The sequence below is a fragment of the Carettochelys insculpta genome, chromosome 22 (genome assembly GCF_033958435.1).
Source record: "Carettochelys insculpta isolate YL-2023 chromosome 22, ASM3395843v1, whole genome shotgun sequence".
Classification (NCBI taxonomy): Eukaryota; Metazoa; Chordata; order Testudines; family Carettochelyidae; genus Carettochelys; species Carettochelys insculpta.
The window spans coordinates 14,490,794-14,509,728 of NC_134158.1; the positions used below are offsets into that span (position 1 = coordinate 14,490,794).

The following is an 18,935-nucleotide window of genomic DNA, read 5'->3' on the forward strand; positions in this document are numbered from 1 at the left end:
TAGTGCGCCAGAGGAACCGTGATGCTTTTCAGGCCCTTGGCCTTAGACCTGCCCATATGGTGCCCCAAAAAGGCCAGATCCATGGGCCAGCCCCCCCGCCCCCCACCAGTGACCAGCCCCCCTCCCCCAACTAGCTACCAGCCCCCACCAGACACCTCCCATGTCACTGCCCCACCTTTGCCTCCTCCTCGAGGAGGGGCTGAAATTCTCACTCCCTTGGCCCCTCCACTGCAGGGCAGACCTGCTTCCCCAGATGCGCCGAGCCATGACCTGCCCCCTCCCTGGCGTCGCTGGCCAGCACGGCCTCTTTGTCTGCCTCTACCTGCTGGTCCTCGCAGGCATCTCTGCCTATCTGCGGCTGCAGAGACAGGTTTCCTACCAGGGACTGAAGAGCCCCTTGCCCAGCAACTCCACGCAGCCCCCGCCCATCAGGCCCACCGCAGGGCGGGGTATGTGGACCGTGAACTCCATCGGGCGCCTGGGGAACCAGATGGGGGAATACGCCACCCTCTACGCCCTGGCCAAGCTCAACGGGCGCCAGGCCTACATCCTCCCGCAGATGCATCAGCAGCTGGCGCCGCTCTTCTGCATCACCCTGCCCGTGATCTCCCAGGACGTGCTCCAGCACATCCCATGGAGGAATTACGGGCTCCACGACTGGATGTCGGAGGAGTACAGGCACATCGAGGGGAAATATGTCCGGCTCACGGGCTACCCCTGCTCCTGGACCTTCTACCACCACCTCAGGCAGGAGATCCTCCGGGAATTCTCCTTCCATGACCACGTCAAGGAGGAGGCCAACCAGTACCTGGCTGGGCTGCGAGGGCAGCGTCAGAACGTGACCTACGTGGGCGTCCATGTCCGGAGAGGGGACTACGTCCGGGTGATGCCCCAGGTCTGGAAGGGGGTGGTGGCGGACAAGGCCTACCTGGAGAAGGCCATGGGCTACTTCCGGGCCAAGTACCAGGAGCCGGTCTTCGTGGTGACCAGCAACGGGATGGATTGGTGCCGGGAGAACATTGACACCTCGCGGGGGGACGTGTATTTCTCGGGGGACGGGAAGGAGTCGTCGCCGGGGAGGGATTTCGCTCTCCTGGCCCATTGCAACCACACAATCATGACCGTCGGGACCTTCGGCATCTGGGCCGGCTACCTGGCCGGTGGGGAGACCATCTACTTGGCCAATTACACCCTCCCTGACTCCCCCTTCCTCAAACTCTTTAAGCCCGAGGCCGCCTTCCTGCCCGAGTGGATCGGGATCGAGGCCGACCTCTCCCCACTACGGAGCAGGACATCTGGCTAATGGAGCTTGGCTGGGGGGCCATGGGCTGCCAATGGGATGCTGCTGCTGGGCCAAGGAGTGGGTACCTGGGCCCTCCAGATGGGGACAAGTGGGGCTAGGGAGATGGGGGGGTGGGGCGGGTCCGAGAGCTGGAGGGTTGGAGCCCCACATGGAGACGCCAATGTCTACAAAGGACAGATTCTCATAGGGTTTTCCTGGGATGGGAAGGCTACTGGAAGCCAGGACACCTGGGGTTTGGCCGTGGCTCTGGGCTGCAGTGGGCTGAGCCCTGTGGGGCTGAGCTGGGACACCCGGGTACTGTCCCCAAGGGAGGGCAAACCAAGTTAATGACCTAGGAAAGGTGATGCCTGAGACGAGTTCACCAGTGCTGCCGGTTTGTTCCTGTTCACTTCCTGCCTGTTGCTGGCGTCGCGCTCCTGGCAGAAATACACCTGTGTGTGTTACCGGCAGTGCCGTGTGGTGCCAGCCCAGGTGGGAACCTGAGGCTCAGCTCCCCGGGAGCAGACGTGCTGGGCTTTCTGGAGTGGCCGCGGATGGGTGCCAGGCAGGGAAGCCTGACAGCAGGACGAGCAGGTTGTAACTACGGGGACCCCAGAGCAAAATGGCAGCTCCTCCTCTGGGTAGGAAGTGGGGCCTAAGGGCTACAGCCCAGACACCCGGGGTCTAGTCCCCAGCTCCTGGGAGGGGGTGGGGTCTGGGCCTCCCAGCCTGGGGTGGGGGGGTGCCGAGGGGAGGGCTTGGCTGGGGTCAGGGCGCTGTACCAGCTGCAGGGGGGGCACTGGGGCGCTCTGGGCTGTGGGGGGAGGGGCGCTCTCTGCTGCCAGGGAGGGCGGGGCTGTAGCCAGATGTCAGTCGCGTGGGGTGGGGTGGCACCAGCACCTGGGGCCCTTTGGACTCTGCTGACTGTAGGTAACCACCTAGAAAGGGCTCCTCTCCCTGCCATGCTGACGTGGGGGAGGGGGAAGCACCCAGCTCTCCTGCAGCCCAGTGGGGGAGAGGGGTGGAGGGCAGGCGGCTGGGTACCCCACAGCTCCGCCGCACCCCTCCCGCCCAGCCCTGGCTGGTGCCCCCCAAACCGGAGCCCCCCCGGGCCCCTAACGCCCGACCTGCAGCCCCCCCACCAGTCCTGCCCTGGGCTCCCCCAGCCTGGACGGTGCCCCCCCCCTGCAACCAGCAGCCCCCGGCAGCCCAGCACCCCCATTCCTGACCCTCAGCCCCCTGCCAGTCCTGCCCTGGGCCCCCCCAGCCCGGATGGTGTGCCCCCCCCAACCAGCAGCCCCCAGCAGCCCAGCCCCCGCATTCCTGACCCTCAGCCCCCCCACCAGTCCTGCCCTGGGCTCCCCCAGCCTGGACGGTGCGCCCCCCCCCCAACCAGCAGCCCCCGGCAGCCCAGCCCCCCCCCATTCCTGACCCTCAGCCCTCCCCACCAGTCCTGCCCTGGGCTCCCCCAGCCTGGACGGTGCACCCCCCACCCCAACCAGCAGCCCCCAGCAGCCCAGCCCCCACATTCCTGACCCTCAGCCCCCCCCCACCAGTCCTGCCCTGGGCTCCCCCAGCCCGGACGGTGCGCCCCCCCCCCAACCAGCAGCCCCCGGCAGCCCAGCCCCCCCACATTCCTGACCCGCAGCCCCCCCCCCCCCGCCCTGCTGTGGCCTGTGCCCTTTGCGGACTGGGGAGTCTGTCTACGTCCCTGCTATGGCCTGATGGGACTCTCCAGCTTTGCTACCATTCCCCATGGCTCAAGGTTGAGCAGTTGGTGGGGGAGGGCGTGGGAGCCTGGACTCCTGGGTTCTATCCCAGCGCCGGGGGAGGGGGTGGGCAGTTCAGGGCAGGGAACCAGGAAAGTCACCCCTGGGTCCCATCCCCTGATGGGCTGAGCCACGAGGCTGTCCCCCCCCCCGCCCCCCAAGGGCGACAGACAGACGGACACCCTGCTGCTCAGAGAGGTTTCTTGGCAGAGGCGGGAGGGTCCAAAGCTCGGGGGGGCGGGGGCAGTTCCGGGTCCGTCATCTTTTCCATCCGGCCTGGGCGGCGGCTGCTGGAGCGAAGCAGAAAGACAAAGAGGAAACGGAAACCCCTGAAGAGATAACAGCCCCTCGGCCTGGCCCTCCCCAGCTCGGCCTGCCTCCCATCTGAGCTCAGTGACCCCCCGCCCAGCCTGGCCCAGGCCTCCCAGCTCAGTGACGCCCCCCCCGACACGCCCTCCTCCAAGCCTGGTGCCCCCGGCCAAGCCCCCATCCGAGTTCATAACCCCCCAGCTTGGCCCAGCCCAGCTCAGCTCAGCAACGCCCGGCCCAGCAGGGGGCGCTGGGGGCTCCTACCCGCTCAGCCCTGCCCGGCGCCCGAGGTCTCGAATTTCTTCTTCCTGCCCTCCATGCCGCTCATGGCATCGATGTTCTTGCGCCAGTCGCCCACTTCCCGGTTCTCCTGCGGGGGGGGGTACACGGGGGGGGGGGTCAGCCCTGCTATGGGGGAGGGGCTGCCCCTGCCCCCCCCCGCTCCCCTCCCCCGCGCACCTTCTCGGCGTCATCCTTCTTGACCTGCTTGAGGTTGGCGCGCAGGTCCATGGAGACCTTGTGCTTGGAGCCCAGCAGGGCCTGCATCATGGCATCGGCCGAGAGCCGCACCCGCCGCAGCGCCGGGCGCTTGAACTTCCCCCGCAGGTCAAAGATCTTCTGGTTCAGGTCCTCGATCTGGGGGGAGGGCAGGGGGTCAGGCAACAGCGGGTGGGGCCGTGGGGCAGGGGGGAGGGGGCTCAGCGGAGGGCGGGGCTTTGGGGCAGGGGGCTCAGTAGGGGGCAGGGATGGGGGGCTCAGTGGAGGGTGGGGCGGGGGGGCTCAGTGGAGGGTGGGGATGGGGCTCAGCAGGGGCAGGGCAGGGGGCTCAGCAGAGGGTGGGGCTGTGGGGGCTCATTAGGGGGCGGGGCGGGGGGCTCAGTAGGGGGTGGGGCGGGGGGCTCAGTAGGGGGAGGGCATGGGGCTCAGCAGAGGGTGGGGCTGTGGGGGCTCATTAGGGGGCGGGGCGGGGGGCTCAGTAGGGGGTGGGGCGGGGGACTCAGTAGGGGGAGGGCTGTGGGGGCTCATTAGGGGGCGGGGCGGGGGACTCAGTAGGGGGAGGGCATGGGGCTCAGCAGAGGGTGGGGCTGTGGGGCGGGGGGGCTCAGTAGGGGGCGGGGCTGTGGGGATGGGAGGCTCAGTAGGGGGCAGAGATGGGGCTCAGCGGGGGTGGGGCTGTGGGGGCGGGGGGCTCAGCAGGGGGCGGGGCTGTGGGGTGGGGGCCTCAGTAGGGCGTGGGGATGGGGGCTCAGTAGGGGGCAGGGCAGGGTGCTGGGCTACCCGGGGAGGAGCTGCCCCCAACGTCCCAGGGCAGCACTAGGGGGCACTGTGCTGTGGGGTGTTGGGGGTGGGGCTCACAGCTCTGCGCCATCTACTGCCCATGGCACTTCCTGCCCCGGGGGGGGTGGGGCCCCATTGGGGGCGGGGCTGGCGGGGGTGGGGGCGGCCAGGGCCCCTCCAGCCGTACCTCGGTGATGCTCTTGCTGACCCGAACGTGCATGTCGTAGCGCTCCTCGTCCACCCGGCCCACGCGGGCGTGCAGCTCCCGGCACAGCTCCTGCAGGGGGGTCAGTGCCACGGGGGGAGGGAGACGGGCTCCCCTCTCGCCTCCCCCACCCCGGCCCAGCCCCACCCCCACCCCGGTGCCCCCTGGGCCCACCCGGGCAGGGTCACCTGCAGCTCGGCCAGGGCCAGGCCGTCCAGGGCCAGGGGGGCGCAGCGCTCGGCCAGGAACCGCTGCTTCTCCCGGCCCCGCTCCCCCTCCTCCTGCTCCAGCTCCTGCTTGGCCGTCTGCAGCATCAGCGTCTGGGGGACAGAGGGGCTGCTTGACGCCCCGGCCCCACCACCGGCCCCCGGCCCCCCAGTTCCCTGCCCCCTCGCGACCCCTACCCTGCAGTTCTCCCTGGGCCTCCCTCCCAGGCACCCCCTCTCAGCCTGACCTGCCGGCCCCCACCCCACCAGCCCATCACCCCCCAGCCTCCTGCTCCCCCCCCATGGGCCTATCACCCCCCCAGACTTCCCCCACCAGCCTCCTGCTCCCCCCACCAGCCCATCACCCCCCCCAGCCTCCTGCTCTCCCCCATGGGCCTATCACGCCCCCCAGCCTCCTGCCTTCCCCCACTGGCCCATCACCCCCCTGGGCTTCCCCCCAGCAGCCTCCTGCTCCCCCCTCCTGGCCATCGCCCCCCCAGCCTCCTGTGTCCCCCCCACCCAGCCTCCCACCCCTTCAGTCTGATGTTACCTTGAGCTGCAGTTTCCGAGATGCTGTGATCTTGGATTTTCTCTGGGGAAGAAGATGACACGTTATAAGGTGCATTACAGCAGCAAGGGGATACCTGACGGACCCCCCAGCTCGGCACAGACGCCCCCGGTCCCCGCCCAGGGCCAGCCACTCTAGGTGCTGCCGAAATCCCACCCCCAACTGAGAGGGGCCTGGGCGGAGACAGGAACCAGGGGCCCAGTGCCCACCTTGGCATGCGGCTCCGTGGCATAGGCCCGGTAGTTGGCAGAGGACTTGCGCCGGAGGGGTGGGGGTGGGGGTGCTGGCTTGGGGGGCTCTGGTTCTGGGGGCCTCTCCTCGGTGGCCTCTTCTTCCTCCACCACATCCTCCTCCTCCTCCTCCTCCTCCTCCTGGCACTGGGAAGCCGGGGGAGGGGGTGGTGTCACCAGGGGGCCAGTGCTGGGCTGGGGGGGGTTGGTGTCACCAGGGAGCCAGCGCTGGGCCGGGGGGGTTGGTGTCACTGGGGGGGCAGCGCTGGGCTGGGGGGGTTGGTGTCACTGGGGGGGCCAGCGCTGGGCTGGGGGGTTCGGTGTCACTGGGGGGGCCAGCGCTGGGCTGCGGGGGCTAGTGTCATGGGGGGGGGCAGCGCTGGGCTGGGGGGGGGGTTCAGTGTCACAGGGGGTCCAGTGCTGGGCTGGCGGGGGGAGACAGACAATGGACGTGACAGTAGCAGGGGACAGTATCCAGGTTAAATAAGGCACAGGGCTGGGCTCGGGGGCAGAGAATGGGGTGGGGTGCTGACCCCCACCTGCCCCACGGCAGGGCTGGGCTGGCTTGGAGGGGGGGCAGGGAATGGGGCGGGGCCTCGTGTGGGCACCAGCTCTGGTCAGGGCCGGGCCAAGCAGCTGGTGACCCCCCCCCCCGAGGCTCCCGGGGCAGTGGGGGGGGGCTTCTCCTTACGGGGATCTCCTCCCTGCAGAGAGAAGAGCACAGAGATGAGGCGCCGTCGCCCCCCCACCCCACAGCCCCTCGGCCCAGCCGGGCACAGAGGCCTGTGCCCAGCGCTAGGGGCACCTCGGCCCCACGTCCTGGGGGTTCGCCCCTTGGGGTGTGAAGGGAAACAGAGGCACAGAGCCCCCCCCCATCACATGGTCCCGACTCCCCGCTGCTGTGACCCCCTTCCCCCCACACTCCACCTCACTCCCCCCCCACAGCGCCAGAGCGGGACCGGCTCTAACCACTGCCCCCCGCTGCCCCCACGTCTCGCCGGGTCCAACCGAGCTACTCACCCGTCCGCCATTGCCAGCCCGGACGTCCCTGGCGCAGCTGGGAGGAAAAGGGGCAAATGTTTGATCCCCCCAGCGGCTGGGTCCGGACTGAGGCCCCCGGGGGCGCTGATCCCGGCCGGGGGGATGGAGCCGCCCACTTGTTATCTCCCCGGCCCGGCGCTTTGCCCCTATTTGGGGCGGGAGCCGGGGACCCCTAAGTGGTGCTGCTAAATATAACTCCCCTATCTGCGCTCCCAGCGGCCCGGCAGAGCTGCGGGGCGGGTTGCGGGGGAAGGCGGAGCCGGGCCGGGGGCGCCCCGCGGGCACCTGGGCTAGAAACGATCCGGCAGCTGGTCCCACCGTCAGGGAATTGTCCCCCCACATCCATCCCCGGCCCGGGGGCAGTGGGGGGCAGGCGGAACTGGCCCGGAGGGCAGGCGGGGCTGTGGGGGGAAAGGCGGGGCTGTGGGGGGGCCCTCCCGTCCCTCCCCAGGGTGCAGTGGGGGGGCAGGCGAGGCTCTCCCCGGAGGCCGGTGGGGGGCAGGTGGGGTTCTCCCCAGAGGGCAGTGGGGGGGACCTCCCGTCCCTCCCCAGAGGGCAGTGGGGGACAGCGAGGGGCAGGCGGGGCTCTCCCCGGAGGGCAGTGGGGGGCAAGCGGGGCTCTCCCTCGGGTGTGGGGGGGCAGGCAGGGCTCCCCCCAGGGGACAGTGGGGGGGGGGCAGGCGGGGCAGTCCCTGGAGGGCAGTGGGGGACAGCAAGGGGCAAGCAGGGGGCAGGCGGGGCTCTCTCTGGGGTGTGTGGGGGGCAGGCGGGGCCCTCCCCAGAGGGCAGTGGGGGGCAGGCGGGGCTCCCCCTGGGGTGTGGTGGAGGCAGGCGGGGCTCTCCCCGGAGGCAGACGGGCCCGACACGACTTACCCGAGTGTCCGCAGGCGATGTGGGGCTGGGCTGGGCTGGGCTGGGGGTTTTTGAAGGTCCGGAGTCCCGACCCGGCCCCCAGGGACTGAGGGGAGGCGCTGGCCAGGGGTGTGGCTGGGCTGTGTGTGTATGTGTGAGTCCCTGCTGCTACCTACTGTGTGTGTGTAGCCCTGTGGGTGGGCGCAGCTCCAGGACATCTGTGCTCGGGACCTGACGGCAATCACCAGGCCCGACGGTCCATCGACACCAGGGATGCTGACCCGATGCCTTTGTGGCCAGCAGATGGGGGGGGGCGGGTGGAGGGAGCCCCACCCCAGACAGGGAGTCACCAGGGACCTATCCCAGGTGGGACTCTGCCCTTAGCACTGGGTCCAGCCACGAACGCAACAAGGAAAAGGCCAGAGCCTCTGCCCCAAGGAGGGGAAACTGAGGCACTGCCAGCCCAGGCCACACCTGCGAACTCAGCAGAGGAATTCTGGATGGAGCTGCCCAAGGGCCCCTCCCCGGCGAGCTAAGGGCCGCGCTGGCCCCAGTGGTGCAGGATTCCTGCACCAGCAATGGGTGACCCTGGGGAGGCCAGAAGGCAGCCGGGGGTCCCCAGCGGTACCATCGCAGACCCTTGTACTTGGCCTACGGCCTTCCCTTGTGGGGGCGCGAGGGATCCCGGCGGCAGCGACGGCTGCAGAGCTCGTACTGGGCTGGTGGCGGTGGTGGGTTGCAACCGCCTGCAGGGCCTGCGCCCCGGACAAGCAGCACGTCGCCTGGGGGCCCTACCCGTGGGGCAGGGGCCTGCCCGGGTGTGGAGGCCCACAGCAGGGCCCCTCAGCAAGGCCAGCGGATCTGGGCAGAACTTCTTCCTGGCGGCGGCAGCAGGTTTCGCCGCTTGCTGCCCATCGCAGCGGCCCTGACCTCTCCATTCGCAGCAGGGCGAGGGCGAGCCCCCCAGGGGTCCTGCTGCATGTCAGCCCTGCTGCAAAGCTTGTGGGAGACGTGTGGGGTGCGGCTCCCAGGTCCCAGCCTGCTGCTCTCACACCCCCCGGCTGGGGCAGAGCTTCACAGGGCTGCTGGGGCCAATGCTGAGGATCTTTATGAACCAGCACCCACAAGGCTGGGACAAGCACTCACCCACCTGCTGCACCCATACAGGGAGGTGCCCCAGGAGCCCATGGCCCCCTCCCCGTTTGTGTGGGGCGATGGAGTGTGGGGGGGTGGATGTGTGAGTTAGGCTGGGTGTGTGTGACAGCGGAGCAGCTCCCAGCGGCTAAGGATCGGAGGCGGGTAGCCATGTTAGTCTGGATCTGTAACAGCAACGAAGGGTCCTGTGGCACCTTATAGACTAACAGAAAAGTTTTGAGCATGAGCTTTCGTGAGCACAGACTCACTTCATCAGATGCTGGTCTTGGAAATCTGCAGGGCCAGGTGTAAATAAGCCAGAGCAAGGCTGGAGATAACAAGGTTAGCTCACAGGGGTGAGGCTGACTACCAGCCGTTGATCTGGCGGCGTGAACACCAAGGGAAGGGAAGCTGCTTTTGTATTTAGTCAGCCATTCACAGTCTTTGTTTAATCTCCCCTCGTGGTGCCAGGCCAGGGGAAGACAGGAGGGCATATGGGCTCCTGGCTTCGGGGGCCATCGGGAGCCGAGGGGGCGAAGGAGGCTAGTGTGTGGGACTGGGCCGGGGTCCCTCTGGCTGGAGCTGGAAGCGGGCCCAGGCCCGGTGCTGTCCATCAGGCATCCGGCACGGTTTGAAGCCAGCCTCCGCGGCCATGGCCGTCACCCTGGCCAGGAAGGCGTCTGCCTGCTCTTTCCGCACGTCGGGCAGGAAGCTGTGGGGAGATGGGGGTCAGAAGGGAGACAAAGCAGGAACGTGCCCCATAGCGGGCCCCCCAGCTGGCACTCACCTGGTCAGCTCAGCAATCAGCATGGCGCCGGGGGCACAGACCAGCTGCAGCTCCGGGGTCAGGGTGTTCACAGTGCTGGAAGGCAGAGGGGTCGCACTGGACTGGCCTGTGGTTCCAGGGTGGGGAAGGCAGCTGGGATCGGGGATCTCTCCCGCCCAGAGCTGGGGATGGCCTGGGAGCTACCCCCCAGCCGCCCTCCCTCCCCTCCCCTGGGCCCGGCCGGCAGCCCTACCTGCAAGAGAAGTAGAGCAGGTGGAAGTGCTGCTGATAGCTGCTCTTGCAGGGCAGCCGGGCTGTGCAGCTGAGGGGCAGGAAGTGAATCCGGATGGGGCCGGGCTCGGGGCTGGCGGTGCCTGGGGAGAGGACTGATGCTGATCAGCGTGGGGCTGGGACATGGGGGGGATCCCCCACATCCCTGGGCTTCCAGGACTGGACTGGGCTCTGCCCCCCAGGTCAGTGCTGAGGGGCCTGGAAGGCTGGGGTCCCCCTGTGACGCAGGTAGGGTGCTGTCCACTCTTGTGGCCCCCACTGTGACGACGTGCTGGGGAGCCCCTGACCCTGCACCCCCATCATCAGCCAGACATGAAGGTTTAGTGCTGCTCGGTGGCACAGCAGAGCCCAGGAGCGGTGTCAGCACAGGCCCAGGGTGGGCAGCCTGATTCCTCCAGGGGGAAAGGGCGCAGGGGCCCTGAACCCCCATCCCGCTCCCAGTCTGCTGTCCTCACCCTACCCAGCCGAGACCAACCCCCACGCCCCACCACTGGGCCCTCAGCCCCCAGGCGGCCACGCCCCTTGCTTTATTCAGACACCTCCACCTAGCTGAGGTGCCAGAGAACCTCCCCTGGGGGACCGTTGCCAGCTGGGTGTTGCGCACAGACACACCCCAAGTCCCTGCAGACCAACCTCAGGCAGCAGGGACCTCACTCAGCACAACAGCAACCAGTGAACGCAAAACCAGGGTGGACGCAGGGCCACTTGGGTGGACAGCGCCCCCACTATGGCACAGCCCCCAGAGCGGGAGGGACGGAGCCCTGGCTCAGGGTGACTCAGGCAGAGCTGGGGCTGCAGGACAGACAGACAGAAGGGGAGAAGGAGTCGCTCCCCCCTCATCAAATCCCTCCCTCTCATGGCACAAGAACTCACCCAGACCCTGGAGGCCCAGATCGGGATTCAGGGCAGGGCTCTCCTGGGCCGGGGCAGCCCCACTGGTCCCCTCCGGGGAGGGCGGTGACGAAGCTGGGTTCTCCTGGGCCGGGGCAGCCCCACTGGCCCCCTCCGGGGAGGGCGGCGGGGGGCTGTAGCGGGCCCGGGCTGTCAGTTCGTGGAAGAGGGCCGTGATGTTGTACAAGGAGATCTCCTGGGCAGTCTGGTAATGGAGAGGAGGGAGGTGGGAGAGGGTCTCCCAAACCCTGCCCCCCCAGATCAGACCTTCCAAATTCTTCCCTGTTGCCCCCCCTCAGATCAGGGCTCCCCTCCTCCGTGGGATCAGGGCTCCCCTGCTTTCTCTCCCATGTCCCAGCGTCCTCCCGAGGGCTCCCTCCCGCTCTGGGGGACCCTCCCCCAGAAGGCCCTGGCCTGGCCTTGCCTTGGCCGGGATCCCATTGACGGTTCTCAGCAGACTTGGCTCCTCGCACTCGATCCCAAAGGGGATGTACGGCCCCGTGGCAATGTCGCCCCAGTACCCCCGGGCTGGCACCAGCTCCCCCTTCTGGGCAGAGGGAGACACTATGTTACCCCGCTGGCCTGCGGCAGCCCCCCAATACCCCCACCACCTCCCCAGCCCACAGCCACACCCAGCCCCACCTGAGACCCCCACCACCTCCCTGGGCCCCAGCCGCCTCCAGCCCCACCTGAGATCCCCACCACCTCCCCAGCCCACAGCCGCCCACAGCCCCACCTGAGACCCCCACCACCTCCCTGGGCCCCAGCCGCCTCCAGCCCCACCTGAGATCCGCACCACCTCCCCAGCCCACAGCCGCCCCCAGCCCCACCTGAGACCCCCACCACCTCCCTGGGCCCCAGCCGCCTCCAGCCCCACCTGACATCCCCACCACCTCCCTGGCCAACAGCCGCCCCCAGCCCCACCTGAGACCCCCACCATCTCCCTGGGCCCCAGCCGCCCCAGCCCCACCTGAGACCCCCACCACCTCCCTGGCCCACAGCAGCCCCCAGCCCCCTGAGACCCCCACCATCTCCCCGGCTGACAGCCGCCCCCAGCCCCACCTCAGACCCCCACCACCTCCCTGGCCCACAGCCGCCCCCAGCCCCGCCTGAGACCCCCACCACCTCCCCGGCCCCCAGCCGCCCCCAGCCCCACCTCAGACCCCCAACACCTCCCCAGCCCACAGCCGCCCCCAGCCCCACCTGAGACCCCCACCACTGTCCTCCCAGCCTATCAGCCCCTTTCCAACTTCCCCACCTGAGATTCCCGCCTGGGCTCTCGCAGCCCTCGCCAGCTCCCCCGGCTGCAACAATCTTCCCCCTCTCCCTTGGCAGTGCCTCCTCTCCAGCCTCCCCTGCCCCTGGGCTCCAGCCCCCATCCTGCTCCGGGACCCCCCAGGGTCCCCTGGTGCTCACGTGTCTCACAAGCCTCCCAGACGCCAAGGTTTTGTTGGGCACATCGTAGACACCCTCCCGCAGCTCGAAGGCCACGCCCGTGTCCCGCCACCGGGAGAACTCCCGCCCGCTGATGGCTCTGGCCTGAGGGGGGCAGGAAGGGGGTGAGACTCCCCGGCTGGGGGCTGCTGGACAGGCTCTTCACAGCCCCTGGAAACCCAGCAGGGCCAGCGCCTCTACCGCCCCCAGGGCGTGGGGCAGCACTGCATGCCAGGGGAGAGCCACCCCGTTCCCTGGCAGCCCAGCGCCCCCTGCTCCACCCCCTGCTGAGCCCCACACCGCCCCCCGCAGCCCAGCACCTGGAGCTGCAGCCAGGGGAGAATCCCCCACCACGCCCACAGGCTCACCCCCCGCTCGTGCAGCTGCATGGTGAGGTCCCAGTTGCACACCCCCCGGCGGGCATCATAGCGAGTGCCCAGGTACTGCCGGAGCCGCAGGTCCCAGAGCCGGGCGATCGGGAAGGCCTGCGGGGCTGGGCTGCGCCAGAATCGGAAGATGGCCTCCAGCTGGTCCCGCTCCTTGAACTGGCGGAGAAAGAGCCGCAGGCAGGTGCGTGGGGCAGGAGGGGCTCCCGCTGGGAGCTGCCCTGAAGTCACCCCCCCCCACGGCCAGAGGGGCAGCAGGTCTCGCCCCCCCCCCCCCCACACGCCTGGCACTGGTCAGACAGAGACTCCCCAAGCAGAGCGATCACAGCACTAGACAGTCGGGATTGAGAACTTGCCCTGGGGGGGCCCCACCGCGCCCAGCGGTTAACGACTGTGCTCACAACACACCTCCGCGTGCCTCTCACCAGCGCCCTGCCCTCAGGTGCTCCCCGTCAGCCGGTGTCCACTCCCCCCATCGGGACTGGAGCTGGGAGTGGGTCCCCCAGCCAGTCTCTGCTCAGCTAAATGGCTGCAGCTCCTGGCATCCGTCGCTCGCCGGCAGTGCTCATCCCCGGGGTCTCTCCGGGCCCTGCTGCCAGCTCACCACGTCCCCCTGGAACTGCAGGCCCCAGCGGGCGCAGGGTTCCCGCCGCCTCTCCCCATGGCCGGATCCAGAGCCAAACAGCCTCTCTGCTCCTGTGCCAGCTGCTCCGTTGGATGGGTCCCATTCGCCCAGGGTGCTCAGTGTGGCTGGTTCCCCATCGCAACCCCAAATCCCTCCCAGAGTCCCTACTGCCTGTCCGTGCAGCTGGCCGCTTCCGGCTGCCCAGCCCTATGAAATTGCAGGCTGGCGGCTGGTGCTGTTTCCCCAGGATCCCCAGGGTTCTGTACCCCAACCCATCCTTCGCCCTCCTCCCACGCCCCAAGTCGGGGCCGCAGCAACCACAAAGGCAGGAGGCATCTATGTTGCTGGAACTACAACTCCCATGATGCAGTGCAGCCATGCCTCAGCCGCGATGCACATCACCCTTGCCAGCGAGACTGCAGTGCATCTTGGGAAACGTAGTCTGGCCTGGGAGCCAGGCCCAGAGAGGCGAATGGGCGCTACAGCTCATGGGAAGGGCAGGGTTTAGTCACCGTGTTATGTGGCAGGTGAGTGCTACATCCTACAGGAAGCCTCTGTGCGTGCCTCAGTTTCCCGGGGCTCTGCACCAACACCCGGTTGGCGATGGGAATTTCAGTGTGACGCCCTCCCCCACACACACAGCCTGAGCCCGGGGGTGGGGGGGGCGATCACGTGACCCCTTTGGCCTGGGAAGCAGGACAAATGCCGGAGGATCCTGGCTGGGGGCTCGGACCATGCTGGGGGGAGTGGGGCAGTCTGGGCTGGCTGGGGGCGCAGGAAAGGAGCCAGGCCCTGGCTCTGGGCCCGCTCACTGGGCTGGACTGTAGTGACTGCTCCCGGTTCCTGTTCTGACTAGTCTGTTCCACGCTGTGCCCCTGTAACCTGATAAGCTCCCGCTCCCCCTGCGGGCTGAGGGCCACCTCTGACCGCGGGGGCGGTGCAGGGCCTGGGGACCCTCAGACTTTGCCAACACAGCTCCCGAAGACACTGGCGGTGTTTGCCAGCAGCCCGAGCTCCACAGCTGCTCTAAGTGCCGCACGGGCTCCCAGGAAGGCCAGCGGCTGCGGTGAGAAGTGACCCGCACCCACCTTCAGGGCAGACATATCCACGGCCCCCAGATGGCGCTGCTGGAAGTCGGGGTCGGTGACGTAGCGGATGAACAGGTCCGACTGCTCCTGCAGGTAGGCGGATGTGGGGCTGCGGATCAGGCTGTTGCCCAACAGCTCCAGGAACATTTCACTCTTCTCTGCGGAGGGGAGGGCGGGAGCTGCCGTCAGAGCCTCCCCCTAGTACTGGGAGCCTGGACTCTGGGGTGCGTCCCCAGCTCTGGGGGGGAACAGGGCCTAGTGGGCGGAGAAGGGGATTTACCTTGCAGGCCCATTTTCTCCGGGGGCTCCAGGGCGAGGCTGAGGAAGAGCAGCTGCCGGCCCAGCGCCTCGAGGTTACTCTCCACGAGGTAGAACTGAGAAAAGAAACGAACCAAGGGAGAGCCGAGGCCTGGCTGGGGCAGGTCTCCCCACCCAGTGCATGTGACAGATCCTTCCACACCCACCGAGCAGCTGGGCAGGAGCTCGGGGAGCTGGTGGCCTGAGAGACCCTGAGAGAAATATTTCTACAACACAGCCCCGACTTTGCCTGTGAAACCCACTAGGCCAGACTGTCACGTTGGCTGCAGTAAAGAGCTTAGCTTGTGAAGCGGGGAGCTCCCGGCTACTCCAGCCCACCTCTCCCAGCAGGGGGTGCGGGGGGAGCGGGGCGGGCGCGCCGGCTGTGGGGGGAGCGGGGTGGGTGTGCCGGCTGTGGCGGGGGGGCATGGGGCAGGCGCGCCGGCTGTGGGAGGAGCGCAGGGGGTGCTGCGGGGATCAGGCCTAGAATCATAGACAATTAAGGTTGGAAGAAGCCTCAGGAGGCAGCTAGCCCACTGCAGTGGGGTTCGGGGTCCCCAGGCTCTGCACCCCATCCCCAGGCAGGAGTGACTCTCACTCAGCAGGAGACCAGAGGGTTTATTAGCTGACAGGACACAGTGTCGTACAGAGGGGTCAGTGCAGCTGGCAGGGACAGCCAGTCCAATCCATGTTGGGGAGAGGAGGCCCTGAGGGGTCCCCTGAGCCAGGGCCTTGCCCCCTTGTCTGTCTCTCTCTCTCTCCCAGCCCAGACCAACTGCTTCCCAACTCCCATTTCCAATTCCAACCCCTCAGGCTTCACCTCCCCCTTTGCCTGCAGGGCAGAGGTGCCACCTGGTTGCCTCGGTTACCCTCTGTGAGCCCCCCCACGTGTCCCCCACTACATCACCCCCACCCCCAGCTAAAAGGCCACTTCAACCACCCTGCCAGGGGTCTGTGGCACACGGCCTTAAAGAACCTCTAAGGCTGCAGATTCCACCGGCTCCCTTGGCCCCCATCCCTACGCTCCCCACAGCGACACACCGCTTCCTATCACCCAGCCTAGGCCTCCCCCTGTGTGTTGAGCCAGGGTGCGTGCCAGGTGCGGCAGGAGCGCTCCTGGCTGCTCCAGCCCCACCGAGGCGCCACGGGGCAGTTGTCTCCTCATGCTTCTCTTCTGACCCTTCTCTCCCCTGGATAACTGCAGGTGCCAACTCCCGCTGCACCCCCTCAGCTGGGCAGCAGGGCCCAGCGAGAGCATGGAGCCTTGAGGGGCTGTCAGAGCAGCAGTGTCGGGGGGGGGTGAGAGGGGACCCAGCTGCCAGAACAACTCTCCCATCACTCACCCCCACCCCCCAGCGCTGCACGTTGCCGGCCACAGGACGCCCCGCAGAACCAACCGTCCCCGTCTCGCCCGTCAGCCTGATGAGTCCTGACACCAGCTCAGAAACATGTTGGGCGGCTGCGGCAGGCCCCACTGCCAGAGCTGTCACTGCAGCCTCTGCTGACCCCAGGAGGGGAACAGGTTGGTCTGGGATCCTAACGGCCCTTCCAAACTGGGGGAGCTGGCATGGCAATGGGGCCTAGCTGGGAATGGAACCCAGAAATCCTGGTACACAGTCCTGGCCTCCCCCAGCTCCAACCACTAGACCTTGCTCCCCTCCCAGAGCTCGGGGGAGAACTCAGCTCCCCAGAGGCCGGATCCTGTTCGCTCCTGTGCTGTACCACTACACTACGCTTCTGCCTCATGCCGGCCCGGCCAGAGGCGGGGGAGCAGGGAAGGGGACACGCCTACATTGATCCTCCTCTTCGGCCAGTGGTGGGCTTGACTCATGGTCTTGAGGATGTGCCGGCCGTCCACAGAGCCCACCAGCAGGATATTGAGCTCTGGCAGGTCGTCCTGTGACAGACAGAGATGCTCCAGGGAGCTCTCCAGACCTGCAGGGAAAACAGAACGGGTCCATCTCAGCCCTAGGTAACCCTGATCCCGTGCCCCACACCAGAGGGGGCAAATCTTACTGCTGGGTGAGGGGTGCCTGTGAGCCCAACCCCCTCACCCAACCCCAGAAAGGTCCCATCTCAGCGCTGGGCGAGGGGTCCCCGTGTACAGAGCTCCTGCGCCCCACCCCAGGGGGCTGCATCTCCACCCGGGGTGCTGGTGAGGAGTCCCCATGTAACCAGCCTCCCTCTACATTTAAACCAGCAAAGCTCAGAAAGAGAACCCACTGCAGGCTGGGAAGGGGAACAGGCCACAGGTCCGAGGCCACATGCTCTGAAATGAACATACAGAGATGATTCTATTTCTACCCGATCGAGGCACCAACAGACTGGAGGGGACCAGGCTCACCCTGCGGCAGCCTCTTGGGATGGGGAAACAGATGGAAGGGCAGGAATCTGACTCTGCCCCTCAGGGGTGGGGAAGAATAGACTGGAGGAGCTGGGCTGGACCCCTGGGGGTGGGAGGGGGCCTGTCAGCTCTTTGGGGCAGGGGGCTTCTAGGCTCTGGGCCAGGACACGGGGGCTCCCAGGTGCTACCATAAGGCAGGGCACAAGGGGGACCCACATTCCTGCTGCAAGTCGAGTGCGGGGGAGAAGCCCCACCAGCAGGTCGTGCCAAAGCCGTCTCCGCAGCCCGCTGCTGTCGTCATGGCTGGGAACAAAGATACATCCGGGGGGGGGCTGGAAGGATGGGGGGAGGTGCCCCCACAACCTCCCCCTGCCTCCCATGATCCCCACAACCTCCCCTCTACTCCCCGCATCCTCCCCCTGCTCCCCACAACCTCCCCCTCCCCCCACGATCCCCACATCCTCCCCCTGCTCCCCACAACCTCCCCCTCCCTCCACGATCCCCTCTCCCCACAACCTCCCCTCTGCCCCCCACAACCTCCCCCCTCCCCCCACGATCCCCGCCCCCCACAACCCTCCCCAGGGACCACCCGCCCCCCAGCTGCCCCATCTCTCCTCCCACCACTTTTACCCCCCCCGCCCCTCCAGGACCCCTGGCACCACGCGCTCACCCTACCCTGCTGCCTCCCGCGGCCCCGGCCTCCCCGTGACGGGCCGGGCTCCGGGCCAATGGGCAGCCGGTCTGGCCCCGGGTCCCACCCACCGCAGCCCGGCTGGGCCTGGACAGGGCTGCTTGGTTGCGCCGCAGGACGCGGTCGCCATGGCAACGGGGCCAGCACTTCCCTGCAGGGCCCCGCGACTGCACCCGCCCCCTCCCAAGCCCCACCCCAGCGGAGCCACGCCCACTGTTCGGTCCCGCCCCTTTCCAGAAGCCACGCCCCTTCCGACTCTCCCCCCACATCCCCAGCCTGCCCACCCCGTGCTCCCATCGCCTCCCCCTCCCCCCCCGACCCCTTCTGCCCCCTGGGCCCATCTGTCTGTCTGTCCCTCCATCCCTGCCTCTGTCCGTCCAGCCCCACCTCTCTCCCTACGCCTGTCCTCACCTCTGTCCCTCTGTCCATCCATTCACCCCCACCTGTCCGTCCATCTGGCCATCCATCCACCCAGGCAACCATCCTCAGCTCTGTCAGTGCCTCCATCCATCCCCACCTCCATCCGTCCATCCATCCTTGCTCCCGTCTGTCCGTCCGTCCATCCATCCCCACCTCTGTCCATCCATCCATTCTTCTTCACCTCAGTCTGTCTGTCCAGCCACACCACTCTTCTATCCATCCCTCCACCCATCTTTAGCCCAGTCTGTCTGTCCATCATCAGTCCATCCATTCTCACATATACCCTTTTGTAGCCACCCATCCATATACCCCACACACCCTCTCGACCCACCCACCTTCCTACACATTCATCATATCTAGCCATCCATCTCCATAGGCACTGTTCCCACCCCCCTCCACCCCCATCCACACACCTGTGCCCAGTCTGGGCCCTCTGGGCATGCTCTAGACCAGCTCTTCTCAGCCAGGGGTTTGGGGGGGTGAGCAGGTTTCTGGGGGGCATTTAGCAGAGCCAGCGTTAGCCTGGCTGGGTCCAGGGAAGAAAGCCAAAGGCCCAGCACGTGGGGCTGAGCCAGGGCCCCCAGCTCTGCTGGCCTGGGCTGAGTGCGAAGCCAAAGCCCCTTGCTGCCCCATCAGTACCAGGCCAGACTGTGACATGGGGAAACCCGCCTGCCATGTCTCTGATCAGTGCCTGTCTCTGATTAAGTATCGGAGGGGTAGCCGTGTTAGTCTGGATCTGTAACAGCAACGAAGGGTCCTGTGGCACCTTATAGACTGACAGAAGTTTTGAGCATGAGCTTTCGTGAGCACAGACTCACTTCATCAGAT

General features: G+C 67.6%; 3 protein-coding genes across 6 annotated transcripts; 1 reads left to right on the top strand and 2 right to left on the bottom strand.

The window, feature by feature from the left end:
- The first annotated feature begins 145 nt into the window (after positions 1-145).
- Positions 146-1,642, top strand: LOC142024730 (galactoside alpha-(1,2)-fucosyltransferase 2-like). The gene has a single exon (XM_075016900.1). It carries the CDS (start codon positions 161-163, stop codon positions 1,301-1,303), a length of 1,143 nt encoding a protein of 380 aa, XP_074873001.1. The 5' UTR covers positions 146-160; the 3' UTR covers positions 1,304-1,642.
- Positions 1,643-3,238: 1,596 nt separating this feature from the next.
- On the bottom strand, positions 3,239-7,245 carry TNNI3 (troponin I3, cardiac type). Of its 3 annotated transcripts, XM_075016481.1 has the most exons (9): positions 6,868-6,893; positions 6,539-6,551; positions 5,827-5,994; positions 5,600-5,641; positions 5,032-5,163; positions 4,826-4,915; positions 3,820-3,996; positions 3,625-3,730; positions 3,239-3,341 (listed from the first exon to the last, which is right to left on the bottom strand). In XM_075016481.1, exons 1-8 carry the CDS (start codon positions 6,876-6,878, stop codon positions 3,629-3,631), a joined length of 735 nt encoding a protein of 244 aa, XP_074872582.1. In that variant the 5' UTR covers positions 6,879-6,893; the 3' UTR covers positions 3,239-3,341; positions 3,625-3,628. The 3 variants fall into 3 exon arrangements, with proteins under 3 accessions (XP_074872582.1, XP_074872581.1, XP_074872580.1); XM_075016480.1 differs by lacking the exons at positions 6,539-6,551; positions 6,868-6,893 and adding an exon at positions 7,174-7,245 and having other exon boundaries at positions 3,239-3,338; XM_075016479.1 differs by lacking the exons at positions 6,539-6,551; positions 6,868-6,893 and adding an exon at positions 7,174-7,245.
- A 1,551-nt stretch (positions 7,246-8,796) lies between these two features.
- On the bottom strand, positions 8,797-17,694 carry DNAAF3 (dynein axonemal assembly factor 3). 2 transcript variants are annotated; one of them, XM_075016478.1, is made up of 13 exons: positions 17,672-17,694; positions 17,213-17,299; positions 16,445-16,587; positions 14,636-14,729; positions 14,356-14,513; positions 12,625-12,801; positions 12,239-12,361; positions 11,247-11,366; positions 10,805-11,027; positions 9,894-10,014; positions 9,662-9,736; positions 9,144-9,586; positions 8,797-9,059 (listed from the first exon to the last, which is right to left on the bottom strand). In XM_075016478.1, exons 2-12 carry the CDS (start codon positions 17,295-17,297, stop codon positions 9,418-9,420), a joined length of 1,488 nt encoding a protein of 495 aa, XP_074872579.1. In that variant the 5' UTR covers positions 17,298-17,299; positions 17,672-17,694; the 3' UTR covers positions 8,797-9,059; positions 9,144-9,417. The 2 variants fall into 2 exon arrangements, with proteins under 2 accessions (XP_074872579.1, XP_074872578.1); XM_075016477.1 differs by having other exon boundaries at positions 11,247-11,369.
- Positions 17,695-18,935: the final 1,241 nt, after the last annotated feature.